General features: G+C 41.5%; 1 protein-coding gene across 2 annotated transcripts in view; it reads right to left on the bottom strand.

Annotated features, from left to right (window-relative positions):
- atm (ATM serine/threonine kinase) overlaps window positions 1-25,766 on the bottom strand; it is a 32,728-nt gene extending 6,962 nt beyond the window's left edge. Inside the window, exons 1-55 of one of the 2 annotated variants that reach the window (XM_023299574.2) lie at window positions 25,625-25,766; window positions 25,207-25,309; window positions 24,973-25,091; window positions 24,386-24,531; window positions 24,002-24,166; window positions 23,717-23,882; window positions 23,331-23,569; window positions 22,853-23,022; window positions 22,485-22,663; window positions 21,939-22,310; window positions 21,633-21,836; window positions 21,100-21,201; window positions 20,652-20,886; window positions 20,435-20,566; window positions 20,147-20,272; window positions 19,925-20,014; window positions 19,611-19,797; window positions 18,108-18,301; window positions 17,942-18,021; window positions 17,644-17,799; window positions 17,307-17,382; window positions 16,968-17,110; window positions 16,484-16,601; window positions 16,198-16,368; window positions 15,869-16,044; window positions 15,528-15,771; window positions 15,007-15,122; window positions 14,771-14,897; window positions 14,477-14,676; window positions 14,215-14,389; window positions 13,293-13,451; window positions 12,903-13,035; window positions 12,712-12,807; window positions 12,453-12,624; window positions 12,225-12,366; window positions 11,915-12,091; window positions 10,294-10,471; window positions 9,247-9,352; window positions 8,949-9,107; window positions 8,708-8,816; window positions 8,382-8,470; window positions 8,188-8,290; window positions 7,078-7,226; window positions 6,837-6,941; window positions 6,615-6,734; window positions 6,261-6,495; window positions 5,992-6,162; window positions 5,682-5,801; window positions 4,698-4,915; window positions 4,356-4,563; window positions 4,120-4,245; window positions 3,731-3,871; window positions 2,482-2,620; window positions 1,282-1,364; window positions 832-972 (exon numbers count right to left, since the gene is read on the bottom strand). In XM_023299574.2, the coding sequence (XP_023155342.2) occupies window positions 832-972; window positions 1,282-1,364; window positions 2,482-2,620; window positions 3,731-3,871; window positions 4,120-4,245; window positions 4,356-4,563; window positions 4,698-4,915; window positions 5,682-5,801; window positions 5,992-6,162; window positions 6,261-6,495; window positions 6,615-6,734; window positions 6,837-6,941; window positions 7,078-7,226; window positions 8,188-8,290; window positions 8,382-8,470; window positions 8,708-8,816; window positions 8,949-9,107; window positions 9,247-9,352; window positions 10,294-10,471; window positions 11,915-12,091; window positions 12,225-12,366; window positions 12,453-12,624; window positions 12,712-12,807; window positions 12,903-13,035; window positions 13,293-13,451; window positions 14,215-14,389; window positions 14,477-14,676; window positions 14,771-14,897; window positions 15,007-15,122; window positions 15,528-15,771; window positions 15,869-16,044; window positions 16,198-16,368; window positions 16,484-16,601; window positions 16,968-17,110; window positions 17,307-17,382; window positions 17,644-17,799; window positions 17,942-18,021; window positions 18,108-18,301; window positions 19,611-19,797; window positions 19,925-20,014; window positions 20,147-20,272; window positions 20,435-20,566; window positions 20,652-20,886; window positions 21,100-21,201; window positions 21,633-21,836; window positions 21,939-22,310; window positions 22,485-22,663; window positions 22,853-23,022; window positions 23,331-23,569; window positions 23,717-23,882; window positions 24,002-24,166; window positions 24,386-24,531; window positions 24,973-25,091; window positions 25,207-25,278 (8,259 nt within the window). In that variant the 5' untranslated portion in view covers window positions 25,279-25,309; window positions 25,625-25,766. Of the gene's footprint in view, window positions 1-831; window positions 973-1,281; window positions 1,365-2,481; window positions 2,621-3,730; window positions 3,872-4,119; window positions 4,246-4,355; window positions 4,564-4,697; window positions 4,916-5,681; window positions 5,802-5,991; window positions 6,163-6,260; window positions 6,496-6,614; window positions 6,735-6,836; window positions 6,942-7,077; window positions 7,227-8,187; window positions 8,291-8,381; window positions 8,471-8,707; window positions 8,817-8,948; window positions 9,108-9,246; window positions 9,353-10,293; window positions 10,472-11,914; window positions 12,092-12,224; window positions 12,367-12,452; window positions 12,625-12,711; window positions 12,808-12,902; window positions 13,036-13,292; window positions 13,452-14,214; window positions 14,390-14,476; window positions 14,677-14,770; window positions 14,898-15,006; window positions 15,123-15,527; window positions 15,772-15,868; window positions 16,045-16,197; window positions 16,369-16,483; window positions 16,602-16,967; window positions 17,111-17,306; window positions 17,383-17,643; window positions 17,800-17,941; window positions 18,022-18,107; window positions 18,302-19,610; window positions 19,798-19,924; window positions 20,015-20,146; window positions 20,273-20,434; window positions 20,567-20,651; window positions 20,887-21,099; window positions 21,202-21,632; window positions 21,837-21,938; window positions 22,311-22,484; window positions 22,664-22,852; window positions 23,023-23,330; window positions 23,570-23,716; window positions 23,883-24,001; window positions 24,167-24,385; window positions 24,532-24,972; window positions 25,092-25,206; window positions 25,310-25,596 lie in introns of both variants that reach the window. The other variant, XM_023299575.3, reaches the window with a different exon arrangement.
- Window positions 25,767-25,922: the final 156 nt, after the last annotated feature.

Below are 25,922 nucleotides of genomic sequence, written 5' to 3'. Positions count from 1 at the left end.
GAAAGCAAATTAGCATTTTTATAGTCAGATTTTTGGTGAATAAGACAGGAGGCACAGATTACAGTAATTCAGCTTTGTTATTGGAAACACATACATTCTTATGAAGAGTTTAGTATTTTTTTTAAAAAAACTTCAAATGTACCTGGAGGGCATCTTCACTTTTAACCAACCAAAAAATTGATAAATACAAAAAAAGCATCTCATCCTATCATGTCTCTTTTTCATATTTAAAGTGGCATCGATACATAGCATAGCAGCTCCACCTAATTTCCATACCTGTGAAATATTACAGATATACTTCCACAACTGAGCAACAACAAGACAGAGCAATAAATGTACTTTATGTACTACAAGAATTTATCCTTTTCTCTTTCGTTGACTTCTGTGTGTGTGTTCTCTGCTGTGTGACTATTTAATTGGAGTTTAATAGCAAAAATCAAGATAAAAAACATAGTTTCACCATGACTCTCCCATGTGGTAAATTATTAGCTTTTAAGTGTCAAATGTTCCTGCAAATACAAACATGCTCTCACATGTAAACACACACACAATACTCCGCTGTCTACTGAAGAATGTCCTCATTATAAACGCGTGAAAGTATGTTTGTTAAGGCACAATAACAGGATTAACTATTACCAAGGGCCAAACCTGAATGGAAAAGAACTGAACGGCTGATCAGACTTTAATCACACTTGACACGCGCTGCATTAACTTCAAAGAGAGGAGATCTGTATAGTTGAGTACGTGTTTGTGGTTAAACTCAGCTGCACTTATTGAGGTCATTAAAGTTCTAACGCTTCATGACACACACCATCAAACACACACACTTACTTTGACCAGCTGCCTCCTGCTCTTGCCATCAGAGCCGACACAGTCGATGATCTTGGGCAAGTTGATGCCTCCAGCCAGGTGATAGTGGGGCAGGAAGGCTCTGAAGGTCACCAGGTTGTCATAGCAACCAGACGGATCCACCTGTTTACACAGAACCCGTGTTAAAGTAACGGTCCTGTTTTCTAAAAAGACTAAATGTACAAGTGGTAATTAGAAGAACTGAATTGCTCTGTAGTCTTGTTAAAGAGAAACTGATTTGATATCACAAGTAGCAAAGTTCCATTAAAATACCAGCAAAATAACATCCAGTGGGTCAGTCAGATTATAACACATTAGTCTCCTCTTTCAGCTGTAAAATTCCCCACCATCTGTAAATATCATATCCTCCACGCAAAACTTATTAAACACAATGAAAGTGAAGAGTTCGTTTTTTTTTTTTTTTTTTTTAACCTTAATCTCCATTGTGGGGATGGCCACCTCATCGAGGTCTTTGATTTGCATGATGGGCTGGTCAGCAGGGATGGGAATAGCCTCTAAAATGAAGCCAGGACACAAAGGACATCAGCGTAGCATTTAGTGGTAAGAAAAAGATGTCTTTTTTCCCCATTGTTATACTAATAACTAGTAGTTACCACCTCTGTGTCCAAAATGTATTCATTGTAAATAGCTAGTAGTTTGCATGAAATCTAATATTCCACTAATAACTGGAAAAACAACCCAATCTTAAAGAAATGACTCCTGTAACTAGCTCGATGAGTACAAACTGGCTTGATTAGAAGAAATTTTCAATCAGTTTGAGAGGGGCAGTGTAAACCTTTTGACTAATCATTCCCTAAGAAAACATCAATGCCAATAACCATGTAAATGCTTAAAACAACTGTTTCTTTATGGTAGGAATAAATACACAGTATTATGTGGCAGAGGAAAGGGCAAAATTTCTGTTTCAGGTCATCTTGGTCAATTTCTTCTCATGAATGAATAAAGTTTTTCTCAATAAAGCTGGAAGAAATGGGAAGCACGGTAGAACAGTGGTCAGCCACCGTAGCCTCACAGCAGAATGGTCCTGTGTTCAAATCTCAGCCTGGGGTCTTTCTGTGTGGAGTTTGCATGTTCTCCCTGTGCAACGTTGGTTTTCTCTGGGTATTTTGGCTTCATCCCACAGTCCAAAGACACGCTGAGGTTAATTGGTGATTCCAAATTGTCTGTAGGTGTGAATGTGAGTGTGATTGTTTGTCTCTATGTGTAGCCCTGTGATGGACTGGTGACCTGTCCAAGGTGTCCCCTGCCTTCACCCTAAGTCAGCTGGGATAGACTCCAGCCCCCCCATGACCTTAATGAAGATAAAGTGGTGTAAACAAAATGGATGGATGGATAGAAGTTGGAAGAATTTTTTTTTTTCCGTCTCAGATTTTCAGGCAAATTTGTTGCTTCACGGTGGGCAGAACCACTTCCATGGTTATAGAAGTTATATTCTGATTAAATGCTTGGGGGCATGTCAATACACATATTTTCTTTGTAAAGAAAGACTTAAGTTGAAATCTCTAATCAGAATGTTTTCAATCAGGTTAAAGAAGTACTGTCCATGTCTAAATTTCTCAAAGTTTGAAGGATAGAAATCTCTGAATCCTTGAAGTGCTGTTGACTACTCACTCTTCTCAGTCTTGTGCCTGCTGGCATCCATATAAGCCAGAGTGATGTACGCGTCACACAGACGTTCAATCCCTCGGATCATCTCGCCTTTCTTTTTCCTGATTGCACTGATGATCTTCCAAGCCACATCTGAACGCTCCTGCACAAGGAAGAAGTTCGTGTGTAAAACAGAAGTAGGAGCCTTTAAAGAGTTCAAAAGAGAAATAATGGAAAGTGCCTGACGTGGATAGACTGCAAATTTACAGTGCACTTATTTACTACAAAACAAGATGAGCGTACAACAAAAATAACACACTTTCAAATGTGTCTTCAGGAGGGAATTGTTAATTCAATGACTGTCACAGGTTATGAGAGCAACAACCTACTGCTGCCCTTATTTTCACAGTACAGCGAGGAAACGGTGGTGCTATTTGCAAAAGAGGCCAAAAGAAATTGCATTTAACAGAATTTTTTTCTGTGGTTTTTTTTAAAAGAAGTAAACTAAATTTTGGAAATAAACAAAACATTTTCATTTTTGACAAAAACTTTGTGGCATTTGATTTCTCCAAATTGGCCAGTCTGACTCCTATATTTTCCTTTTTTTTCCAAATAATGAAATAGTGTCATGATCAAGCGACATCAAATACATATATAACAAGAAAAGCACTCAGAGAGCACAGTACTCCATCAAGTAGTCTTTGTATCATTTCCGAGAGATGAAATGTTTAATAAAAAATGACCTTGTGCTGAGCACAGGTGTGTGTTATGCATGTGTACGTTATGTACGGATACCAAATTACACATCCTAAATATGCAGCGGGTGGCGGGAATTGATGGGACTCAGAAACACCCCCATAATTGAATCAATTGTTCCTTGTATCATTTCTGACGGATAAGTCCTGATAAGTCCACAGTGTTGGATCACAGTAGGCTCACAATCATGTGATCATCAGCAGGCAGCTGACTGAGCGTTCACTTGTTGTCATGGTTACAGTGACAATGTGCCACTATCTCACAATACAGAAATCCTTAACAAATCTGTAGATCCAGACTATAAGCCGCATCACTGCCAAAATCTAATCACTTGGGCCTTGTGTCATTTCTGGCCTTCCCTGAAAATTTCATCCAAATCTGTTATTCCGTGTTTGAGTAATGTTCTCCACAGATAAACAGACAGACAGACAAACGAATGCCAATCATCACATAACTCCGCCTTCCTTGGCGAAGTAAATATTTGTAAATGTTTAACATTATTAAATGAAAGTCCCACCAGGTCAAACGGTGATTGCTGCGGTGGAGCGCTCTTAGACAGCCGACTCCTGCAAAACTTCTCGTCTTTGTTGGCGTTCACCAGAGCAAAGATGATGAAGAGTGTGTGGTGAGGGTGCTCCAGAGATGCTCGGAAGATCAGCTGTGAGGGAAGAAAACAAATGAAGCAGCAGCCGCAGGAGTGTTTTTAAATACTGCACATTTATCTGTTATCTATATCAAGCAAAAAATCTTGTATTTGAAACAAACTTGTCTTTAAATGTCCTGGTGTTACATGGACAAGACATTCTTCAAATTATCGGCAAGAAAAGTTAGCTGTACACGACTGTGTTTTGCAGCAAATATCCAACTGTTATTGTGTACAAATGAACAAAAAAGGAGCTGTGTTACATCAAAGAGGACATCATGGAATCCCGTATCCTCGGCGACGCCAGCTGCCATCTTGGTTCCCATGCGAGCAGCCAGCTGATACATGAGAGGCAGAAACTTGTAGGAAGGGATCAGCTTCACCCCTTTCTGGAACACAAAGCAGGTGAGAAAACTCAAAGAGCTGAACTTCTATTATATGAAACGGCTTTAATCCGAAGCTCAAGTGCAACAAGAGTCCATTTAGATGTTTCACGAACCTTCATCATGTCATTTACGACCTTAATGTCAGCGTTTTCCAGCCACAGAGAAGCCAGGCGGAACACCCAGGTGTCGTGCTCCTCACCCTGCTCCAGACACTGGATGTAATTCTCCACCGCCTTACACAGGAAGCGCTGCCGGTCTGTCTGCAGGTTGGACAGGGCCTTTTCATCCAGCTCCAGCTCTTGTTTCACCTTTCTCGTGTACCTGTTCAATCAAAGAAAAAGAGAATAAACCCGAATCTGTGTAAATTCCACTTATTTGTGTCAGTGTGTCCCAGCATCTACGTTTATGTTGCACACAAAAATCACTAACCGGTAAAACTACACGTGGAAACCAACCTGTTGGGCGGTACGTTACGCTCCTTTATCAAGTCCACTTCCTCTTTGGCCTTCACCAGCAGTGCCTGCTTGTTCTCAAACTCAGAGGAGTTCATGTATTTGATGATGCTTTGGTACTGAGCATCGGAGAAGCGAGCCAGAGATAGGAAAGCCTTGGTCCGCTGGCTCTGGAGTCTGGAGTCCTGAACACCTGATTCCCCCTCGATCACCTCCACAGCCTGAGAGAAAGCACAAAGGAGACTTTTATCATATTTTGATTTGAAAAATTATGGGCTTCTCTTAGGCAAGATAATTAAAGTCCAAAAAATAATCAGCAGCAAACAAACAAATACAAAGTCTCAGGTGCTAATGCAAAAATGTAAAAACCAGACAACTAGGCCAAATAGATGCACTGAAAAGCTCAAAAAGCAACATTACAAACAGTGTGACTTGGTTCGATAAGATGGACGGCAAAATATAAAAACGCACACAGGCACATATGAATTATTTAATTTTGTCCATATGAATCTGCCACAGCCAGAGGACATAAACTGTAAAGTTGCACAAGTTTAATATTTATGTCTTTGCCTACTCCTAATTTATCTGGACATAAATAAATTATTCATGTGTGTGTGTCTATGAGAGCGGGTGTCCAGATACTGGCTCGCTGATAGGTAATAACTCATTCATTTCTCTGAGGGATGCCGCCTATATGTGTTTACTTCAGGGTGTTAGAAAGTAACCGATTTTAAGATCATTTTTGCCACTCTTTAGAACATGAAATAAGATCCTACCAGAAAATGGTGGAGCCAGTTTATTCATTTATGGCATTTTATGAGTTTCCTCGGACACCTGAGTGTTTATGAATACAATATAGTGAGCTGTTTTTCTGAGCAGTTATCCAGTCCTACAAGGTTTAATCATTGTCCAAAAAAACTGGCCTATAGCTGTAACTTCTATTAAAGCTATAAACTGGTTATCAGCATACTACAAGCTTCCTCTTACCCTCTCCAAGTAATTTTCCAGTATGACTCCAGGACTTTCCAGGCAGGTCTCAGCCAGCCAGTTACCGCACAGCCTGAGGCACTCGGTGTAGACTGGCGTCAAAGCAGGATTTAAATGCACCTGACCAACACAAAGCAGAACAGAGAAGAGTTCAGTCTCAGCCATCTTGACATTTTGGATATAAGATGTTACAATATGTTTCTTTTCTTTACTTAATGCATGCTTTGTTGTTTAAAGCATGGTTTAAACAACAAAGAAGCAACACATTCAACATTTTTGGAGCCGTTTCATTTGAGTCTGTGTGTTTGACCTTTTCTTCCAGGTTGTGGATCATCTGTCTCAGCAGGCCCAGAGCCAGACCATGCTCTCCCTTCACCCAAAACACCTGGGCCTCCTCCAGTTGCAATGAAGACACAGGGGATGACACCCAGGTCCCTCCACTGCCATTCTGTTTCATCTGGTAGACTGCTCGCTCTGCCAGCTGGATGAGGATCACGCCACAGTGAGTAGCCTTCTTATCTTAACATATTCAGGTGGAAAACAAAAGATAATTTAAATCTGACAACACGTGGACACTACCTGTGTATTTCCAGCCTTGCGAGCCAGACAGCACAGCTCCATGAGGTGGTCGGTCAGCATAGAGCTGATGTACTCGGTGCTGTCTGGGTCTCCAGCTCTGGATAACAAGGTGTGCTGGGCCACAGAGCGGACGGCCAGGATGGGCTCCACCAGAGCAAAGTCGCTGTCAGTGAGCAGCTGGGAGTGCTGCCGCCACTGGCTGCAAACTTCTCTCAGAGCCACATCTGAGAAGGGCCTGATGTAAAAAAAGAACATGAAACATGAATACTGATCATGACTCATAAATCCTGTAGATGTACTGTTTTGTTTCCAACTGTGCTGGATGTTGCTGCCGCTTTGTTTGGCTGTAATCACCTGGAGAAGAGCTGCTTAACGCTCTGCAGCTCCCTGATGCTCTGTAGGTTCCTGAGAGCTGGGTACAGAGAAGACACAGCCTCCAGACTACCTCTGCACAGCTCTTCCACCTCAGCACCCCTGTAGAGACACACAAGCGCATAGTTATGGCAATGTATATGTTAATGTAGAAATATTCTCACTATGCTGGAGGGAAAACTTAAAATTTTGTGTCCATCATACCTGGCCAGTTTGAGGGTTTCATCAAATATGGAGAACTCTTTGTCCCTCAGCGCTTGCAGGCCACAAAACACTGATTCATGGAAGCCAGGATTGGATTTCTCACTTCTGATAGGACAAAATATATTTGGAGAGAAAATGAAAGAAATCACCGGGTGAAGGAAAACCAACTCTGAGATTATTGTTTTGTTTTGTTGAGCAGATGATACCCTTTCACATGCGCTTATGCTTCTCTCCCCCTCACCTCTCTGACAGCTCACAGTCCCACTGAGTGTTCCTCCAGGCCGCCTGGAAGCGAAGATCTCGCAGCTCAGCCCCCCACTCCACCCCTTCAGCCTCCAGACCCCTCATGTAGGTGGTGAGGATGCTGCTCAGACCAAAGTTCTGCAGACCCTGTGGACACATTTGAGAGAAATGACATCAAGATTAATGAGAGCGTAGAGTATTCACATTTCTCCAGGAGCATCTTTTGTTATACTTGTTTAAAGTCTGATGACATCCTGAGAGCAATCAGTAAATAAAGTGTTCTGATAATATAAAGGAAAAGATCTGTTATCCGTAGCCTCTAGAAAAATCACTGCATTTAGTCCACATGAGATGATTGGATGGCCTTTCTAACTACATAACTGCCTACCAGCGTACACTCTGCCTACGTGCTCATTAGGCTTAACTGGAGTCTACGAGGCAAGCCAGACACATTGCTAAAGCTAGTGAGCTAATAGCAGAAGCATGGCAGCCACAGGTTACAGCTCCACTCAAACACTGTATCCACTTAAAACTGCAGCATATTGTGTGCTACAGAAAATAAGAAAAGTCAGACAGTAGCAGAAAAAAGTTTGGATAAAGGAAATATTCAAACCCAAGTCAAAATTGCTATGGCTTTTCCATGCTGGCAGCAAATGTGTGAGTGAAAGGGCTTGAAAGGCGGTTGCTCTTCACATGACGGACAGTTAATTATCTGTTTTCATTTCTGGGATGAGGCTCTGGGTTACAGTGAATGAGACACAATGGAATGTGAATAAGCCACCAATGCTCTCTCTTGTGTATTTTAGTCTCCACGTTCATGTGTTTTGTAGTAGTAGCTGTGCATGTGGCCCTACAGGGAGGGTTGGCTTTTTTTTTTGTGACATGCTTTCAAAATTTTGCTTACTCTTGGTGTTACAAGGATTCTGCATACTTGAGCTTTATTTTTAAGGCGTTTATACCAAGCATGAGACAAAAGGATTGAATTTGGATAAATCAGGAGAATCTACAGCATCTAGATGTGACGCTTTACTGTAATATTCTTTGTTATATGAGACATTTTGGGATCTTTTGGTGTTTATTTCACCAGCTACAGCTTTCACCATCTTACCTCCACGATTCCAACTTGTCGAATGACTTCAGGCAGCGTCGAGTGAAGGTCGTAAGAGCTCAGGGCCTTCCCCCACATCGCCTCGTGCTCATAGGTTCGAATCCTACAAGTCAGTGTGACACAACAACATTTGTGTTGATGATAATGCCTGAACACAGACAGAAATAAGAACAATTATTCTAGTTATTTCCTACCTTGTCAGTGGGCTGGTCATCGTCTCTCCCCCGCAGCCATACAGACTATCAGGCTCTCCGATGCTCCGATACACCTCAATCAGCAGCTCCTACAAACATGGAAGAGAGAGTCATACACAGAAAATACTTATTTCAATACATGTTTATATTATGAAGCATGTTTAGCTTTCGTGACACGTTTTGAAGTCAGTGTCCTCATAAATTACATTCTGCTCACTCAAAGTAATTATCAATCAAAGTGTGTCATAATTACTAACTGCTTTTTATTGTTCATTTAAAAACACAAAATTGCTGGCACAAAAATACATCTCAAATGAAGCACAGACCTGCAGACTGATACTGGTGTCTTCCATACTCTTCTCAGTCAGGCTGGAGATGGTAAAGTTCTGGCTGTTGTCTTCAAAACTGATTTTGCGTGTTGCTTTGGACTTTGTTCTGCAAATTTGGTAAATAAAGGAATCAGAAAAAAAAGAGTACTGGATACAACTTTTTAGTAATTTGATATTAATATTTCATAACCTGACATAAATTAAAATCCCATGAAAAAAAAATATCCCCAATGCAAACCTGCGACTTTCCTCCATGTTTGTTTTGATGTTGTCCACATAGATCTCAGTGTACAGCAGAGCGGTGAAGTGAGCCGAGCAGGACTGAGCAGCTTTAGCCACTTCCAGGTAGTTCAGCTCTAACCAGAAGTTCGAGTCGCACACTGTGCCACAGGAGTTACTGGAAGAAGGATTCCGAACATATTTAAAAGACTCCAAACACACTACACATCAGTTTACTGCACCTACATCAGTGAAGACACAAGCGCAGGCACAATTAGAAAATGGAAAGCCCCTCAACATATGATAATATTACAAACCTGTCAGCTTCCACTGGTCTCTGCTGGTGTCTCAGATAGTCAATAACAGCAAGCATCGTGCGCAGGGAGGTCTTATCATACAAGCCCGGACTGGCGGTGTCGGACTCTGTAAAGAATAACACGTTTATTACAAACAGCAAACGAAAGCATACAGAGTCCTGAATGTAATTACAATTATCATTCAAGAGGTGCATCATGAGCACATTCACCATCAAAATTTAGGAAGGTGATCATGAATAAAAAAAAAAAACACAAACATTCGTGAAAGTAAATTTACTCAAGTACTGTCCTACAGTATAATGTTGAGGTATTTCATCTTTACTTGAGTATTTCTATTATACGCTACTTAATGTTTCAGCTCTACTACATTTCAGGGGGAAAAACTGTATCTTCTACTACAGCTGAATGATTTTACAGCTTAAGATAATTTTAACATTAGTACTTTACACAGTAGACTAGCTTTTGAAACACATTCTAAAAGATTAAAGCCAGTGGTTTCAACCTTTTTGGCTGCTGATGTCCAACAAAAACCAGTGTGTCGTCAAGGTCACATTACAAATGCCTATGAGCTACACCACATAGTGATTTTTTGCTTTTAACCTCTCGCATGTTTTTCATTTCAAAAAATGCTCAAATGATTCAATAGGACATAAAAAAAAATCTGGTTCACAATATTTTACTGCTGATTCTAGGTATGTTACAGTTTTGCATATTTAATATATTTGTTGTGTGTTCTCTCATTTGAAAGTCTGTCTGCAATTCACTCTTTTTTGTATCATTTTGACCTTTGAGTGCACGGGAGGCTGTATTTTGTCTCTTGAAGGCTCGCAAAGTATTCTGTAAAAGCTTTGGAGAACCTCGTTAGTGAAAAAGTTAGACAAAACCATGAGAAAGCCTCTCATTTTTTCCAGGAGGGCCATGAGAGACAAACTTCCCTACAAGATTGAGTGTAACAACAAATATCTCCTCCATCGCTGCAGAAAAACGCTCTGAACTGATGTGAGAAGAGTAAAAACACAAATAGTCATGATTATCTGTCAAACTTGCCAGAGTCAGAGTTGAGAGGTGTGGCGGAGCGACTGGAGGCCTGAGCACTTCTGGAACAGAAAGTGAAGAAGTCCTGAATGTGGGAGGAAAGGAACTTCCTCCAGGAACCGTCAGAATCATCCAGAAGGATGGAGTGAATGATGAGAGGCAGCAACCTCTGACAGCAGTCCACCCTCACCTGAAGACAGAAGGAGGAAATGAAGTGGTGGTTAGATCTGGGCTCTTCATTAGAGAATGAATTTGAAATGTTTGACAGATTACGTGACAAAATATAGATTACTAAAACAAAAAGTAAACACAGTGCATGTAGATACTATTCAATGAGATATGACTTCTGGAACAAAACCTCCAACTCCTCCTATTCTGCATACGTTGGTACTCGAGAAGTTGGCAGTTTGCTTGAAATGTTTAAAATAGTGGTGGGACGTGATTAAAAAATTTAATCTAATTAATTACAGGCTTTGTAATTAATTAATCGGAATTAACTACAGTTTTCTCAAATAGCAATATTTGACACAATAAGTTTTTCAATTCAAATGAAATTGTGGTTGACAGTTGAATCAATGAATAGACATATACGTGTTTATAATTTAAAATTTATTTTAAAAAAGGAAAATGGGACATATAGAAAAAAGTGATTTTGATAACTTAAAGCCTGAATTTAGCTGTTTTTTCCACTGAATGGCACATAAAATCAGCATAAGTAGTTCAAGGAGCTTCAGAAAGCTGAAAATCCAGATTCATTCTGTTTTCATCTTTTCTGGGTCTGATAAATGGTGTAATTTTGATGGTTCTTTTTATAGGAATATCAATTTTTATTTATGTATTTTTTTATAAACAAAAAGTTTATAATTAAGTCATTAAAAGACAGACATTTTTGTTGTTTAGGTTATTCCTCCTCCAAGGAGGCAGAGCCTCGACAGTAAAAACTTAAACCACAAAAATGTTTCATTTCTATTTATCTGCATTTTTCATCAATCTAAGTGCAATTATAGGGATTTTATTCAACATTTTAAGACTTTTTGTAAACTCAAGCACTGTCTAGAAAAGTGGTCTATTATGGCATGGCTACACCGTTAGCCGTTAGCATGACTCGTAGCTAACGTTAGCTCTGGTGCTAACAGCAAAGTGTTTTACAGTGAGGTGATACCGTCGGCTTGAAGTGACGCAGTGATCAGAAAACTCTTTGTTGTACAATTTGCACACAACCAGGCTTTTATCCAAGCTACCATCAGGAAGATTTTTAAAAGGAAAATTTCTGCCCAACAAGCTCAATCTCGTCTTCCTTCACTGTTCACCAGTGCCTGACTTCACTCAGTGCTTCCTGTGCTTCTTCTTCATGGCTACAAACAGACTTCAGGTTCATTACCGCCACCTACTGGGCTGGAGTGTTCATTAGAGTTACTGGTGTGCCAGAAATGAGAGAACTGAGGAGGGTGCAATTAATTGCGTTACTAATTTTAACGCGTTATTTTTGCGGTAATTAATTTATCAAAATTAACACGTTAAGGTACCAGCCCTGGTTTAAAACTTTAAGAAATGCAAAAATTCAGGATATGAGTCATGTAATCTGTCCAGTTGTGAAAGGTTAGAGCTCCCACGGTGACTTCCATGTGCTCACCAGACACAGCGGTCGTGACAACAGCAGAGCCTCGCTCCTAACTCCCCCGCTGTCCAGCAGGGCCGTACACAGAGCCTTCAGCCAGGCTTTGTGGCCTCCCATCTGGGGAATCCAAAACTCCTGGCCCTCCAGCTTCCCTTTGGCCTCTGTACTCTCCTCAGCACTCACAGCAGCCACCTGATCAGAGACAACAGTCAGTAATACCACGTATGAACTCATATTATAACTCTCTAACATAAAAAAGATGGAAACGTATTAGTTTTTTAAAAGAGAATGGTAACGTTAAAACAGAAACACATCCCACACCCACCTTGCTCTTGGCTGTTCTGAAGGGATTGAGGTAAGCCAACATGGGGTCTCTGTTGTCTTTGTGTTGGTCCCAGAAGTCGACTCCAGACTGAGTCGCCAGGATGTTCTTCACACACTGAGCTGCTGCCCGTCTCACCTCGATACTGGAAGACAGCAAACAACGTAGTCAACATTAATGTAACCCTTGTATAACAAACTACTGATGACAGAGTTCTAGCATTCACTGTACCGCTGCTGCGTGAGGGCGTCGTTCATGCAGTTGAGGATGATGTAAAGACATTGCGACTCAGTGGAGGTGAAGAGAGAGACGGCCTTTTCATAGAGGGGGTCTCTGCCGTGGAGCAGGGCGATGGTGGAGAAGTCTACTGGACCCAGCTCTCCCAGACAGCTGCCTGCTACCTCTGCAGTAACACGTTTGTATTGGCAGTTAGAGAATCTTTCAAAAACTGACACAGCATGTTACACCTGTTACGTTTTTGATTTATTACCCAGAATGTCGGCTCCTCCGGGGTGGTTGGCTGCAAGCTTACAGAGCCGCAGCAGACTGAGGACCAGCTTCACCAGCACACTGTCCGTGGGGTCACCTAAAAGACAGAAAATATTTATCAAAAGTTCATAACGTAGTCGACATACAAGAGACGTTAAAGCAAACACCAAGCCCCCCTCCTTTTCATTATACCTTGGCACTCTTTGAGCAGCTCTCGGATCTGTCCCTTGTTGTCGTGCAGCTGTCTGGTCAGATCCTTTAACCCCTCAAGTCTGGTCAGAGGTAACGAGTCGCAGGATGTCACTGACAAAAAGTGGTCTATCTCCTGTAAAAGGAAAACATGGAGAATGTAGATCTGATCATGAGAATGCTAGCTTCAATCACAGCTACATGTATATCTTTTCATTTAAAGCAAGTTTTTTACATAGATGACTATTAGCTCTTGATATCTGCAATTAGTTCTGCAATTATTCCAGAGCTGGAATTCTTCTACTTGAGCAAAAACATCAGATGGAAATTAAACACACTACATGACTTGACAGTGATGATGAATGAAAGAGAGTGTGTGTCTGATGCTGTTACCTGTCTCAGCGTAAAGGTACCGCTGTTATATTTCAGTTTGTGCTGCACAGACCGCAGCTCTCTAAACTCAGGGATGTCAGGGAAAGGCTCCAACCTGCTGATGGCTCCTTTTAACTTCTGTTGATTTTCTATTACAAGAAAATGCAGCAGACTGAGGACCTTGAGGGGAAAAAAAGAATTCAAAATGAACACGTGCTGAAAGGAGGCAACACATTTTCTAAGACAGAAATACAAATGCGATGTGTGTTTTTCCTGTTTCTAAGATCATCGGTGTCAAAACTAGTTTGGATCCAAATTTCTTATTGTTGAACATTTGTGACGTCATGATCGGATTTTCTTTATTGAGTTCAGTATAAAACTGTTTCAAAAGCAAATCTACATACAACTAAATGCTATCGTACTGCATATATAGACATTATTTTCTGCTTCATTTTACCACACATTAATTCATTACGGTCACCAATCCATAAGTTGCTCTGTGAAAGGACAAATCAGCATATATTTTGGTAAATCCTGTTATCTTTATAATAGAGTGAAGGTCCTCCAAATAAAACAGATACACAGCTTTATCAGTAAAGCAACAAACAGTCCATCGTTGTGTCATTATGTCCTTGTGTATACACAAAAGCCTGAAATAGTATCATATTTTACACAAAATAATTTATAATAGAATATTTTTTCTAAATTTCTGCAGTATGTTCATGAACCCAGTGTAAGAGGTGCTTCTGCTCAGTACATAACATCTTCTTTTACTGGCCTCCAGTGGCAACTTTGGGAATTGCTGGTGTTTGAACATGCATAATACAGTTGCATTTGTGTGCAGTTTCCCAGATGTAGCATATTTTCTATGTTAATGTACTGCATGCTGCTTTCTTTCTTGAATGCAAACAACAAAACATTGAAAAAACTACCTGCTGCTTACCTGCTGTGAGATTGAAGGCCGGCTGGTCACCTGAGCAGTTAGAGTCCCGATGATGACCTGTAGGTGGCAGTCTAGAGCGTCATCGCAGAACTGCAGCGCTGCCTGACACACAGAGGTCAACAGGTCGCAACACAGAGAGAGGCTTCGGTTTGAAACCTCATCACACTGCAGCGGTCTGTGGTTGGGAGGAACACAAGCTGGTTCAGACAGACCTGTATACGGTTTAGACTATATCAGCTCTGTGAGTGTTAGCATGGCCGACCTGCTGTTTAAATGGTGGATGAGTGTATAAATGATGTCTCTGAGGACGAAGGCCCAGGCTCCTCCCAGACCGTCCTTCACCTCCCTGAGCAGCAGACTGACAAATAAATGGTACATGAGGAGGATGCGATGACGTTCATAGCTGTTGGTCGTCTCTGCTGCTTTTTCACAAACTGCCAGCAAAATCCTCTGGATTGAAATCTGCAGTGCAGAAATAGAAGACAGTTATAACACTTTTACACAGAACAGAGAAAAACAAAAACGTCAAAAGATGGCTAATGTTGAGTTGCCTTACTGGGGTTTTTGACAGAATGGCAACCAATGACTTGTGGTTGGCACTGTGGCATTTGCTGAGGTAGTCCAGCGTGGCTTTGATGACATACGAGCTGAAGTACGGTGGATTCGGAACAGGATCCAGTTCACTGAGAGATAAAACATTTGAAATGTTTCATGATCAGATGAATGGACAGAAGCAGAACGGAAACAATGAAACAAACCAATAAAATGTAGCAAATCTTAAACTACCATTACCCAATAAAACGTGTCAGGTCTCCTCTGTCTCTTTCTGCTCCACTTCCTTCATACAGGGTCATCAGCAGCTCCACTACAATGTCCGCCAGGTTACTGTGGATCAGGTTGTCAATTTGCTGTGGACACATTTCCAAACATATATTGTAAAGTAAATCTTCCATTTAATTGTGGCACACACTGCACACTCAGTTGAGCCTAGAACGCTGCATAACCTTTTGCTCAGATCTTAGCACCCACAACGCCCAGGTCAGCATTATACTCTGACTCGGGCTACACAATCTGAAAATGGACAGCAAACTTCAAATGTTACGTGATATTATAATATGAATATCCCCTCAAAATGACTTTTCAAGTGTTAAATTAATTTACTTTCCCTTGATGTCTCCTTTTACAGCTTTCAAAAGCTATTTTTTTTGCTGCTGAATGAGTTTGACGTGATAAATTCTAAAAACCGCAAAGAATGAGAAGTCCAGCTACAGATATACCGCACATGTAGGCTGATGTTACACAGCTGTGTTCACCTGTTTGCCCAGGCAGCTGGCATCTTTGAGCAGGTCGTACACTCTGTGGGCTTTCTCTCTCTGCTCTGCAACCCGTGACTCCTGGCCGGGCAACGCAAAGGACGGCAGAATGTTGACCATGATCCTGGGGAAGCAGTCGGCCAACAATTCTCTCCAGTCTTTCTCAAGACATCTACCGATAGACTTCACCTGCTCAAAGTCATCCAGGAAGACCAGGTGGGGGATCAGCACCTGATAGGAAGAGCTGGAAGGAAGATGGAAAAGGATGCTTAATCTAGTAGAATACATTTCATAACAGAAAGGAAGAGTGACCAGAATTGTCATCAAGTTTATTTTCTCACTTATAGAAATCTTTGACCGTGTCGTTGTCGAGGAGACTGTAGGGGAAAGATCCAAGAGTGTAGCGGTCATCAGACTGTCTCTGTGAGAGCCACTCAGCTACCAAGTAGTACAAGTGAGAGCTGACAAAAGTTTTCACGCTCCTGTAGCCCAGTGCACTGGAGACACTGCACAACATCTGTGAGGAAAACGAGGAAAACAACTCTTCACCTTCCTCTGTAGTTAAAAAGGGGTTTAGGTTACATGGTGACACAAAATAAACAATTAATCTCAACAAAAATACACATGCTGCTCGTGATCTGATAAGTCATGAAAAGCACATTTTATTTACCTTTTTAATGAGCTGTTCTTCAATATTATTCTCCTTATAGGACTGGAAGAGGGCAAACAGAGACTGTTTTTCGCACACTGGGCTACAACACAGCACAACAGACAGACTCTTCAGCAGCGTGGCTTTGCGGTTGAATGTCTCGTCTTGCTGATCCTCTGAAGAGCTGCTTCTCTGTGTGTGATCGCACAAATAATACATGCGAACAGACAGAAAGCATAGGGAAAATTGAAAAAAAGAGGTATACAGCACACAACAAACTGTTCATGATGTGTGGAAATGATCTCACTGGGAGCTTCATGCCCTCCTGAGCCTTCAGGTAAATGTTCTCAAAAGCTGCCTGCTGGTGTTTTAGCGGCAGCATCTTCCTCTTCTCTGGATGGTCTGGTCTGAACTCCAGAAACAGTCTGGACACACAGGGAAAAAAGAGGCAATGATTAGATATCTAATATACAGTGAATTAAATTTTAAAAAATTCTCTTTTACCAGTATACAGATTCAATATCATATTATAATTCAAGGTTCAAAGTTTATGGTCATGTGAAGAAACATGTTTCCCTGTACTATGAAATTCTTTCTTTGCTAACCACAACAAATGCCAGACAATTTAATCTAAGTACACAATAGATTTAAAAAAACAATAAATAGAAATAAAATAAATAAATAAAGGCAATGGCCTTATAAGGAGTAGTGCAAAAAGTAATATGATCTGTCAACTTCACCAGTTGTGATGCCCTATCATTAGTGACAGCTCTCAGTCAGCTGAAGCATACCTCTCCACTGACATGGCTACCAGCATGCGGACTTGGTGGTGGGCATCTGCCAGGTGAGATGGAAGAATAGTAGATACTGGACTGTCTTCCTCTCTTTCCTGCCCTCTGACACTCAGTGTTGCCCAGTTACAACGAGGGTCAGCCTGGTCGAAGGGGAAGGGTGAGAAACACAACAAAAAAGGTGGTTTAAAGTTTCATCATTAAGTGGTACCTAATGCCTCAAACCTCAGTTTTTGGTGATCAACCATAAGCATGCTAAAATAATGAGAGCAGCAGAAATGTTGGGACAGTTTTAGAGAAAGTAACAATAGAAATGCTATTCCATAATTGAGAGTTTACCTCCAGCAAAGCAACGAGACAATGCACTAAAGCAGCTCGCACTGCTGCCACGCATTTCCCCGTTTGGCTCAAGTAACTGAAAAACAGCACAAATAGTGAGTTAGCTGTAGTAATAGTGGGGGATCACAGATCACAAAAGCACACACGGAAAACAATGATTTATGTTTTTAAAAGCCTAACGCTGAAGCCACAAAATAGAATGTAAAATAACTTTTTGATTTGACCTTGCTTCCCTGCCACTACCAATCAAAGGGACAATGTATGCTTCATTTTGGGACTTTTAATGTATTAAAGACCAGCTATTCATCTATTCATGGTGTATAAATGTGCTTCTAACCAGAAGCCGGACACCACTTGTAGCAGGGATCCCTGAACATGTCTCATCTCCTCGGGCATGTGATGGGTTTTCCCCAGGCTCTTTATGGAGGGTAACAAACTCAGCAGCACAGCAGCACAGACGTCTTGGTCCTGACGGTACAAAGAACACAGGTCCCTGTGAACACAGCAAAAACAAAGCAGTTGATTATTTACAATGCAAATACAGTAGATTACATTGCACTACTCACAAAATTCTACTAGTAACAACTGGTTTAACACCAGCAAAATGAATTTGAGTGGTAGAAATGTTTCCATACGCCAGAGGACGGAGCAGCGAATCAAATTCCTCTGGAGAAAGCGAGTCCTCAGCGGGAAGCTTCTTCAACAGGATGAGATACTGCAAGAGAATCAGATATTAACACTGAGCAGCTAAAGCTTCGGTGCCGCTTCAACCTCGACCTCTTCACATCAGCTGCCACCCACCAGGTTGAGGTGCAGGGCTTTGCTGAAGTCGATCTGCTCCACCAGCAGCAGCAGCCTGCGTCGCACCTCCTGTGGTTTGAAAAGCAGCCCGTGGAAGGGCTGGACGGAGCCGCACTCACAAAGGAACTCCAAGACAGCGAGGAGAGCCAGGTCCTGCTGCGCCAAATAATCATCTGCTAGCAGGCTTTTTGCACCTGTCAGAGGGCAGAAAAATGGTTTGTTTTTCACTGATATGATGATGATTTATGATGATGAGCAACTTTATTGTGTAGTTGACAAAATAAACAATGTATCAAGCTTACTTTTTTGTCTTCTTTATGTAAGAGGACTTGGATAAACAAGTATTAGCAGATTAATCAATCCAATGCACTGAATCCTGCAAGTGAAATTCTGTCATTTTCACAGCACTGATAATATCTGTAACATGTGCTCAATACATGGTGCAATTTAGTGAATGGTCAGTGGACCAAAATAAAAAACAAAGCCACTTCAACCTAAAATGCAGCTCAAATGTTGCTAAAAAACTCTGAAAAGCTGCAGGTTGTGGCTGAATTTTAGTCGAGAGCAGCTCTTGCCAATGGAGCTATTACACTTTTGACTGTCAAACATCCATCCATCCATCCATTATCTATACACCGCTTAATCCTCACTAGGGTCGCGGGGGGGCTGGAGCCTATCCCAGCTGACTCGGGCGAAGGCAGGGGACACCCTAGACAGGTCGCCAGTCTGTCGCAGGGCTACATATATAGACAAACAATCACTCTCACATTCACACCTACGGGCAATTTAGAGTAATCAATTAACCTCAGCATATTTTTGGACTGTGGGAGGAAGCCGGAGTACCCGGAGAGAACCCACGCATGCACAGGGAGAACATGCAAACTCCATGCAGAAAGATCCCGGGAAAGCCGGGACGCGAACCAGGGACCTTCTTGCTGCAAGGCGAAAGTGCTAACCACTACGCCACTGTGCAGCCCTGACTGTCAAACATTTTAAGTTAAAAAAAAAAAAAAAAAAAAAAAAAAACTGATGCTGCTTTGATTGTGACAATGAGGTTTTCTGTAACTCCATTAGCTTTACCCTTATTTATTTGATTTTCATCAGCATGAATAATCATGATGTTGTGACTTTAACAAGTCAGACTGGTCCTGGGAACTCTGTTCAGACCACCTGCTTACTTCAATAAAAATACTGATACTTGGTGCCACTGTCAATAATTTATTGCAAGAAGAAGCGATAAAACACAATACTGTATCGATATTTGGTCCCACCCCTGCTATTAAATGCTAAATTCTGAGGCGAGATGTTTGCCTTATTAAGCACTCTATGAAAAATAAAATTACACAACAATAAAATGAATCCAGAGACATCAGACACGTCACTCGTAGCTGCTTTAACAGTTCTAAAGTATTTCAAGTATAAAATTTGCCCTAATTTCATCCAGAATATCTATATATTTAGCAAGCAAGGAACACATTTAGTAAAGAGTAAATCTCCATTTACCTGGGCCACAGGAAGTGTCATTGTTGTCTCCCTTCTGCCTCTGGGTCCCGTTAGTGCTGCTGTGTGACTCTTCACCTTCATCAAACAGGTCGATGTCGTCCCCTTGTTGAGTTCTGGTCATTTCCAAGTCGTCATCCATGTGATCGTCCTCATCCGCAACACTGACTCTCTTGGAAACGTTGCTTAGCTGAAGAGACGAGGAAGGAAGCTTAACTCAGCAAGACAGCTCCCTGTTCTTCAAACTAAGGTTTTCACTTTTGTATCCGTCTACAACAAACATCTCAAATCTCTGGTGTGATGTATCTGTCGCTTACCAACAGTTTACAGATTTCTGCCAGTTCACTGAGGAAGCTGGCCGGAAGAATCATTATAAACAAACCAGAGGCGGCTGGAGAAATATTATCCTGCAGAAGAGAGAAGAAAGCATTTAATCTCAAATGACAATGTCTGAACTGTCCAGGAATAGATTTGATTTTTGTAAAAAGAGCACGAATGTTAACATCAAGCTAAATTGTCATGATAAAAGATTTAGTCACCTTGTTTTTTCTGCTGGCAGACTGTGTGCAAAGCTTCATAACAGACCTCAGAGTGGTCATGGTGCCCTCCTCTGTCATTTTAACTTTCACACTTGAAACAAACCCGCTGAAGTCCTGAGCCAGAGCCTGGTAACAACAACATCCCATGTTCATGTTTATTCAACAGTTACTGAAGAGTATAGCAGGACAAAAAAAGGATATCAGGCAGGCTGTTCATGGACACTACATCCAGAGAAATGACAAATGTATAGTCAAATGTAATGAATTTAGACAAGTATGAATGTATACCTTTGCTTTGGTGAAAAGCTGTGAGCGGTGAGCCTGTTCCTCAGTCAGAAACCCAGTGGAGACGTAAGCTGCTAGAACACCAGTCAGCTGACTGAAGCAGCGCACCAGACACTCTGGAGGGGTGGACTGAGACTGTGGAGGGTTGATTGAAAAAACACGTCAGTTCATCACTGTGAAGGTGCATCGGACACACACAAATACATTAACTTCAACTCACATCAGGAGAATAGCAGTTGAGTAAATTATCAGCCACACAAAGCAGCGACTGCTCTAACTTCTGTCTGAGGCCGGGGACAGCAGCGAATTGACAGTCAACTGACGGTGTCTTCAGTGACTCGTCGGCTCTTTGGACCTCTGAAGGCAGCGTGTTGAAGCTGAACTGCTGGTACAGTCCCTCCACCTCCTCCAGGTTGTCTTTAGCATCAGATGGCGATTGGTCTTGATAAAAGGCACTTCAAAAAAGCAAACGCAAACAGTGTTAGTTATATTCCGAAAATGTTTATTCCAAAAGGAGACGGAGGCTTCACACAATACAAAATGTTAAATCAAAATTAATTCTTTGGATATTAACAGTGATGCCAAGAAACAATTTTTTTATTGTATGAAAATGGATGGAAAGGATGCAGATTTGTTATTATAAAGAGACCAGCGTCACTTTTTTTCACCTTTTTACTCCTTCAGTCCCCAGCAGAAACTTCAGGCCAACTCTTGTGTCCTTCAAGGTCAGTGAGACCAATATGTTCGCTGTTAGATTGTCAGGAAAATCTCTGCATACAAGAACATAAAAAAAGACAAATATAGGAATTCAAATTCAAAGATACACCAGACATATTAGGGCAGTACACACAACCCAGAAATAATTCAAAATAATGATATTAAGGTAGGATCTAGAGTTAAAAAAAAATAAAGCCATCGGCTAAGTTTATCTTTACCTCTGATTGCTGTGTGCTTCACCTCATTTAATTACAGTAAAAGTACAAGTGTAGGGAGGTCAAGAGAGACTCTGTTATCATAACTGTAATGTATCTTGTTTTTATGTAGGAATGTCAAGTTACTGGCAGTGAATTACTTGCAATATGATCATATGTGTATTAATAACATGATATCATTATTTCACTATTCACTACCAGCATACTGTGACATTACTACGACATATCAAATACAAAGACACCGATTCATGTAGAGAGCTTGTATCAACCTGCATACGATGGGGTGAGGTCTGGAGCTCTCCTCCATCTCATCACTCTGATCACTCATCAGCAACCAGGCGATGAGGATCTCCTTCAGATTAGGTGTTGCAGCTCCTTCTGTGACTCCCATATAGTCCCAGCTTGAGCTTGAACTGAGGCTTTTTGGGACTGGACACTTCAGCAGGGCCTGGGCTAGACAGAGAGCAGCACTCCTGTGCAAAAGAGAAATAGCATACCAAAATGTGAATAACATCTTTTTAGCATTAACAAAGCTTAAATTTAGCACTGCACAATGAGAATAGATGGCGACTCACTGGGATGGTTTGCACGCAGATCCAGAGAAAATCTTCCAGAACTCTCTGTCCATATGAATCGGTCCACCGTGGACGATGGAGGTCAGCAGGTCCAGGCTGAGGGACTCTGTCTGAGGTGAGCTGACTCCTCGCACTGCCAAGGCCCAGACCCGAACCCAGAGCCTGCAGAGCTCGGCCCTAAAGGCCTGGGCTTTGTGTGGGTCGTGGGCCTGGCAGCGGGCCACCTCCCTCAGGCAGCGCAGCACATACAGCCCCCTCTCTCCTCTCCGCTGCTCTGCCAGGAGCTGATGCAGCACTGACAGCAGTGGGACCAGCTCCTTGCCGGGCACCATGGACGGATACTTAGAGGCGAGGACTGCAGTGATCTGTAGCCTGAAAATGGAAATTGGAAGTGTCTCTTCACTGTAGTGGTTACAGTCATAAAACTATCAAGATTTCATGTCTCCTAGTAAATTCACTAGACTATAAAAAACAAACAAAAAAAAAACAGCCCAGTTTCACCTTTAACTAAAATATTTTCTATTATTTGTGTTGTGACTTTCATACCATGGGATGATATCAAAGTCATTGTGCTGAGGCTGCAGATGATCACGCAGGACCTCCCAGCCGATTTCAATGCGCCGTCGCTTGCTGGCGGCTCCATGGGTGGGGCTGCCCATCTGTGTGGCTCTAAGTGAAGCCTGGGTGACCTCCAGGACATGGGTGTCACTGTCATCATTGAACAGCTACAGCAAGACAGAGACAGAATACAGAAAATGTGTCTAGACAGTTACCTCTTATAAGTTTATAGCATTTTTTTAAATTTGAAAAATGCTTAAAATTGCCTTCTGTACAGCATTTTACAGTCACACTGTGATTTTCTTTGTGCACACATATGTAGTAGGATAGTGGAAGTACGGTTTGATCTTTCATACCTGGCGACAGATGTCAGCTGTGAGCTCGATCAGATTGTCTTTGACAGCGATGTGCCTGGTCCCTGTGACGTACTTCCCTCTGCTGCCTATGTGACTGATCTCTCTGACCAAAGCATCATACAGATTGTACAGCAGACTCTGCCACTTGGTCCAGTCCTCGGCATGAGCACCTAATATATGACAGAAGACCCACCAGTTACAGGTTTCATTGGTTGAGTAAATACCTGTGGCTTAAATGTGCAATGCTCATGATCTTTAATATCATGAGTTTACATTATTGCCAACAGTTTTTGAAAGCAAACCCCAAATTAAATCACTGTTTTATAGATTGATGGTATAAAAATAGCATTTTATGAAGTTATAGGGTAAAGAGTTTTGCTAAATTTGCTTAAGAAGCTGTTGGTATTCTATAACAAGTAATCTTTAACCAAACCACCACTAGTAACAAGAAAAAACAGAGAGAGAAACATCACTAAACCTGTGTCCTGTGTCTTGGCTCCTTTGGGGTGATGAACACAAATCTGCAGGTTGAAGAATCCAACAATTTCCTTTTTGAGTGTTGTACTGGGCCTCATATCAGCCCAGATGTACAGTATTGTAGGCAGAAGCTCCTCTCCCAGTCCACACACCCTCATCCTACAATTCATAGCTGCAGATCTCAAGAAGACATTCAGAGCTGAGACGAGGTGCTCCAAAACAGTCAAGTGCCTCTCTTGCCTAACAGAAAAACGGAATTTAGAAAATTCAGAATTTTTACATTTTACTGTCACAAATAATAACAGATTTTTTATTTTTTTTAATTAAAAAACATGAAAGTGGTAACAAGCATTATCAGACATTTCAGGGGTTTGCAAAAGGCTTCACCTGGCATTAAGCAGCGCTTTGGAGAAGAAGCTAAACAGAGCGTTGTTGAATCCATCGGTCTGCATGCAGCAGCCCTGCACCACTGTGTGGATGACTCTGCTCACCAGAACACGGTTGATGGATTTGGATGAGGAGCTGAACAAGCCGCAGTACAAGTCCAAAAGACCTGTGGATCAAAAAGCAAGTGTAAATCCATCCAACTGAACAGACGACAAATCAGGATGGATAATTTAATAATGTCAACTTGTAAAATGTAAGACATATTTAGACAAACAGCCCACTAACTGTGCCACTGCTGAGGAGTGATGTCACACCAGTACTTGCGGACAGATAGAATATCCTTTATAAGGAGGTTACTGTAATTTTCTCCATAGGCTGAACAGCAGTATGAATTCTGCAGGACCTCCATCACATGTTTCAGCAGCTCACTGCACTTTAGTCGAGGCCCACCTGCAGGAAAATGCACACAGTGTAACTATAATCCCTACATTATATTCAAAATAACTGCTCAGTTTCTGTTGTTTTCTACTGAGGTGACTTAGTCAAGTGAAATAATTAAAGCTACTGATTGAACATATATACAAAAATAGAATCTTTTTAATATGCCTTATCATTTCAGCTAAAACCGTATTATACTATAACCTAGTCTCCAAAAGACAATGCCCTTACGTTTGTTTGCATAGCGAATGAAGTATTTGACCAAGCTGCAAATTTCAGCCATCTTCTTCTGCCGCATGGCCAGTGTAGTCGCCGTCACGTTGGCTTTGCTCGATTGCATGTTTTCTGTCTCCTTCTGGACATAGCGCTGCAGAAATCTGATGATGGAGAAAAGTCAGAGTAAATAAACAGAATAGAAAGCATTTATTTTACAAATCTATTTCTTCTGCTAGATAGTGGAACCAAAATCTTGGCAAGTTCCTATACTAACACAAGCAGAATTTACGGGTATGTTGCAGAATGTGGGATGAGAACAGATTCTTGTGAAAACCCATGAAACAAACAAAAAAAGGTTTCCAGCTGGTAGTCATTTGTGAATGGAGCACAAACTGAAAGTGAAATTATGCTGTTTAGGTGAAAATAAACTACCCCTATTGTCTTAGCAGGAAAAGAAAAAAAAACACGACCATCATTCCAAACTTAAGATAAGATTCCCAAAAAGTGTGCTTAAAATCTCGCAGAACCAGGAAATGACCTGTCATAGGTGTCTTTGTGTGCACTGTGTTGCACATTTGCAAAAATGCAAACAGGCAGGTTACCTGAAAACAGTATCCCATGTGAGTTGCTTGGAGCCTTTAGCTTTAGGTCCTGAGGTGCGATCCAGTTCTTGCACAGTCTCTGGAGATCGTAGGAGCCGTCTAAAGCGCTCAGCTTCTTTCTGGTTAAATAAAATCACAAGCGTTGAAGCGTATATTGTAAAAACTGGCTGATCAGTGTGTTTGGCAGTCTGGCGCAATGCCTCTCATTTTATTGCTTATAAGCAGGTGTATTACCTTCCTCTCTGTTGCCTTGTCATTCTCCAGCCCTCTGCAGCAGAGCAGGAGATCATTAAGAGCCAAACTCATTGTGCTTCACTGTAGATGCTGACAGTTGAATCTGCAGGGGCAGGATGTAAACAAGACAGGATGTTACTTTCTGTCATTTTAGACCCACTTTACAATCCTTTAGTATGTGTATGTATCCACTTTGTTGTACAAAGCACTGCAGACAATCAAAATGGCAGCATAAATAATTACCAGTAACCCAGCTACTAATAATCAGTGTACACTTAGTGTGACCATGTAGCCGACTAAGTTTAGCACCACGATATTACCAGACTAGCTTTGAATTTTATAAACAAGCGTCCATTCAAACCCTCAGTTTTACTCAGCGTGTTCACTGACCTCAGATGACTGTGCTGGTTGTACTTACAAAGCTGTCACACATGCAAGCGCAGATGCTAGCCGAGCAGCTACTGTTCCTCCGATGAAAACTTTATCATCTTGACGTGCGTTAAGAGCCACACGCACGAACACGCAGGACACGCAGGATATTCCCGCCCCGGCAGTAGCGGGGCTACGTCACGTCCTGGTCGTGGCTAGCATCGAGTGAGTCCATTAGCATATTACTCAATAATAAAACCAGCTCCCTGTTTCGTTCGGTTATTACTGGAGTGGTGGATAACCAGTTTCAGTCATGCTCACTTTGTTAAATCCCTGTATGTGTATAT

Source organism: Amphiprion ocellaris, chromosome 7 (genome assembly GCF_022539595.1).
Source record: "Amphiprion ocellaris isolate individual 3 ecotype Okinawa chromosome 7, ASM2253959v1, whole genome shotgun sequence".
NCBI lineage: Eukaryota > Metazoa > Chordata > Actinopteri > Pomacentridae > Amphiprion > Amphiprion ocellaris.
The sequence above is the reverse complement of the archived record's forward strand: the minus strand, read 5'-3'. Positions and strand labels throughout refer to the sequence as shown.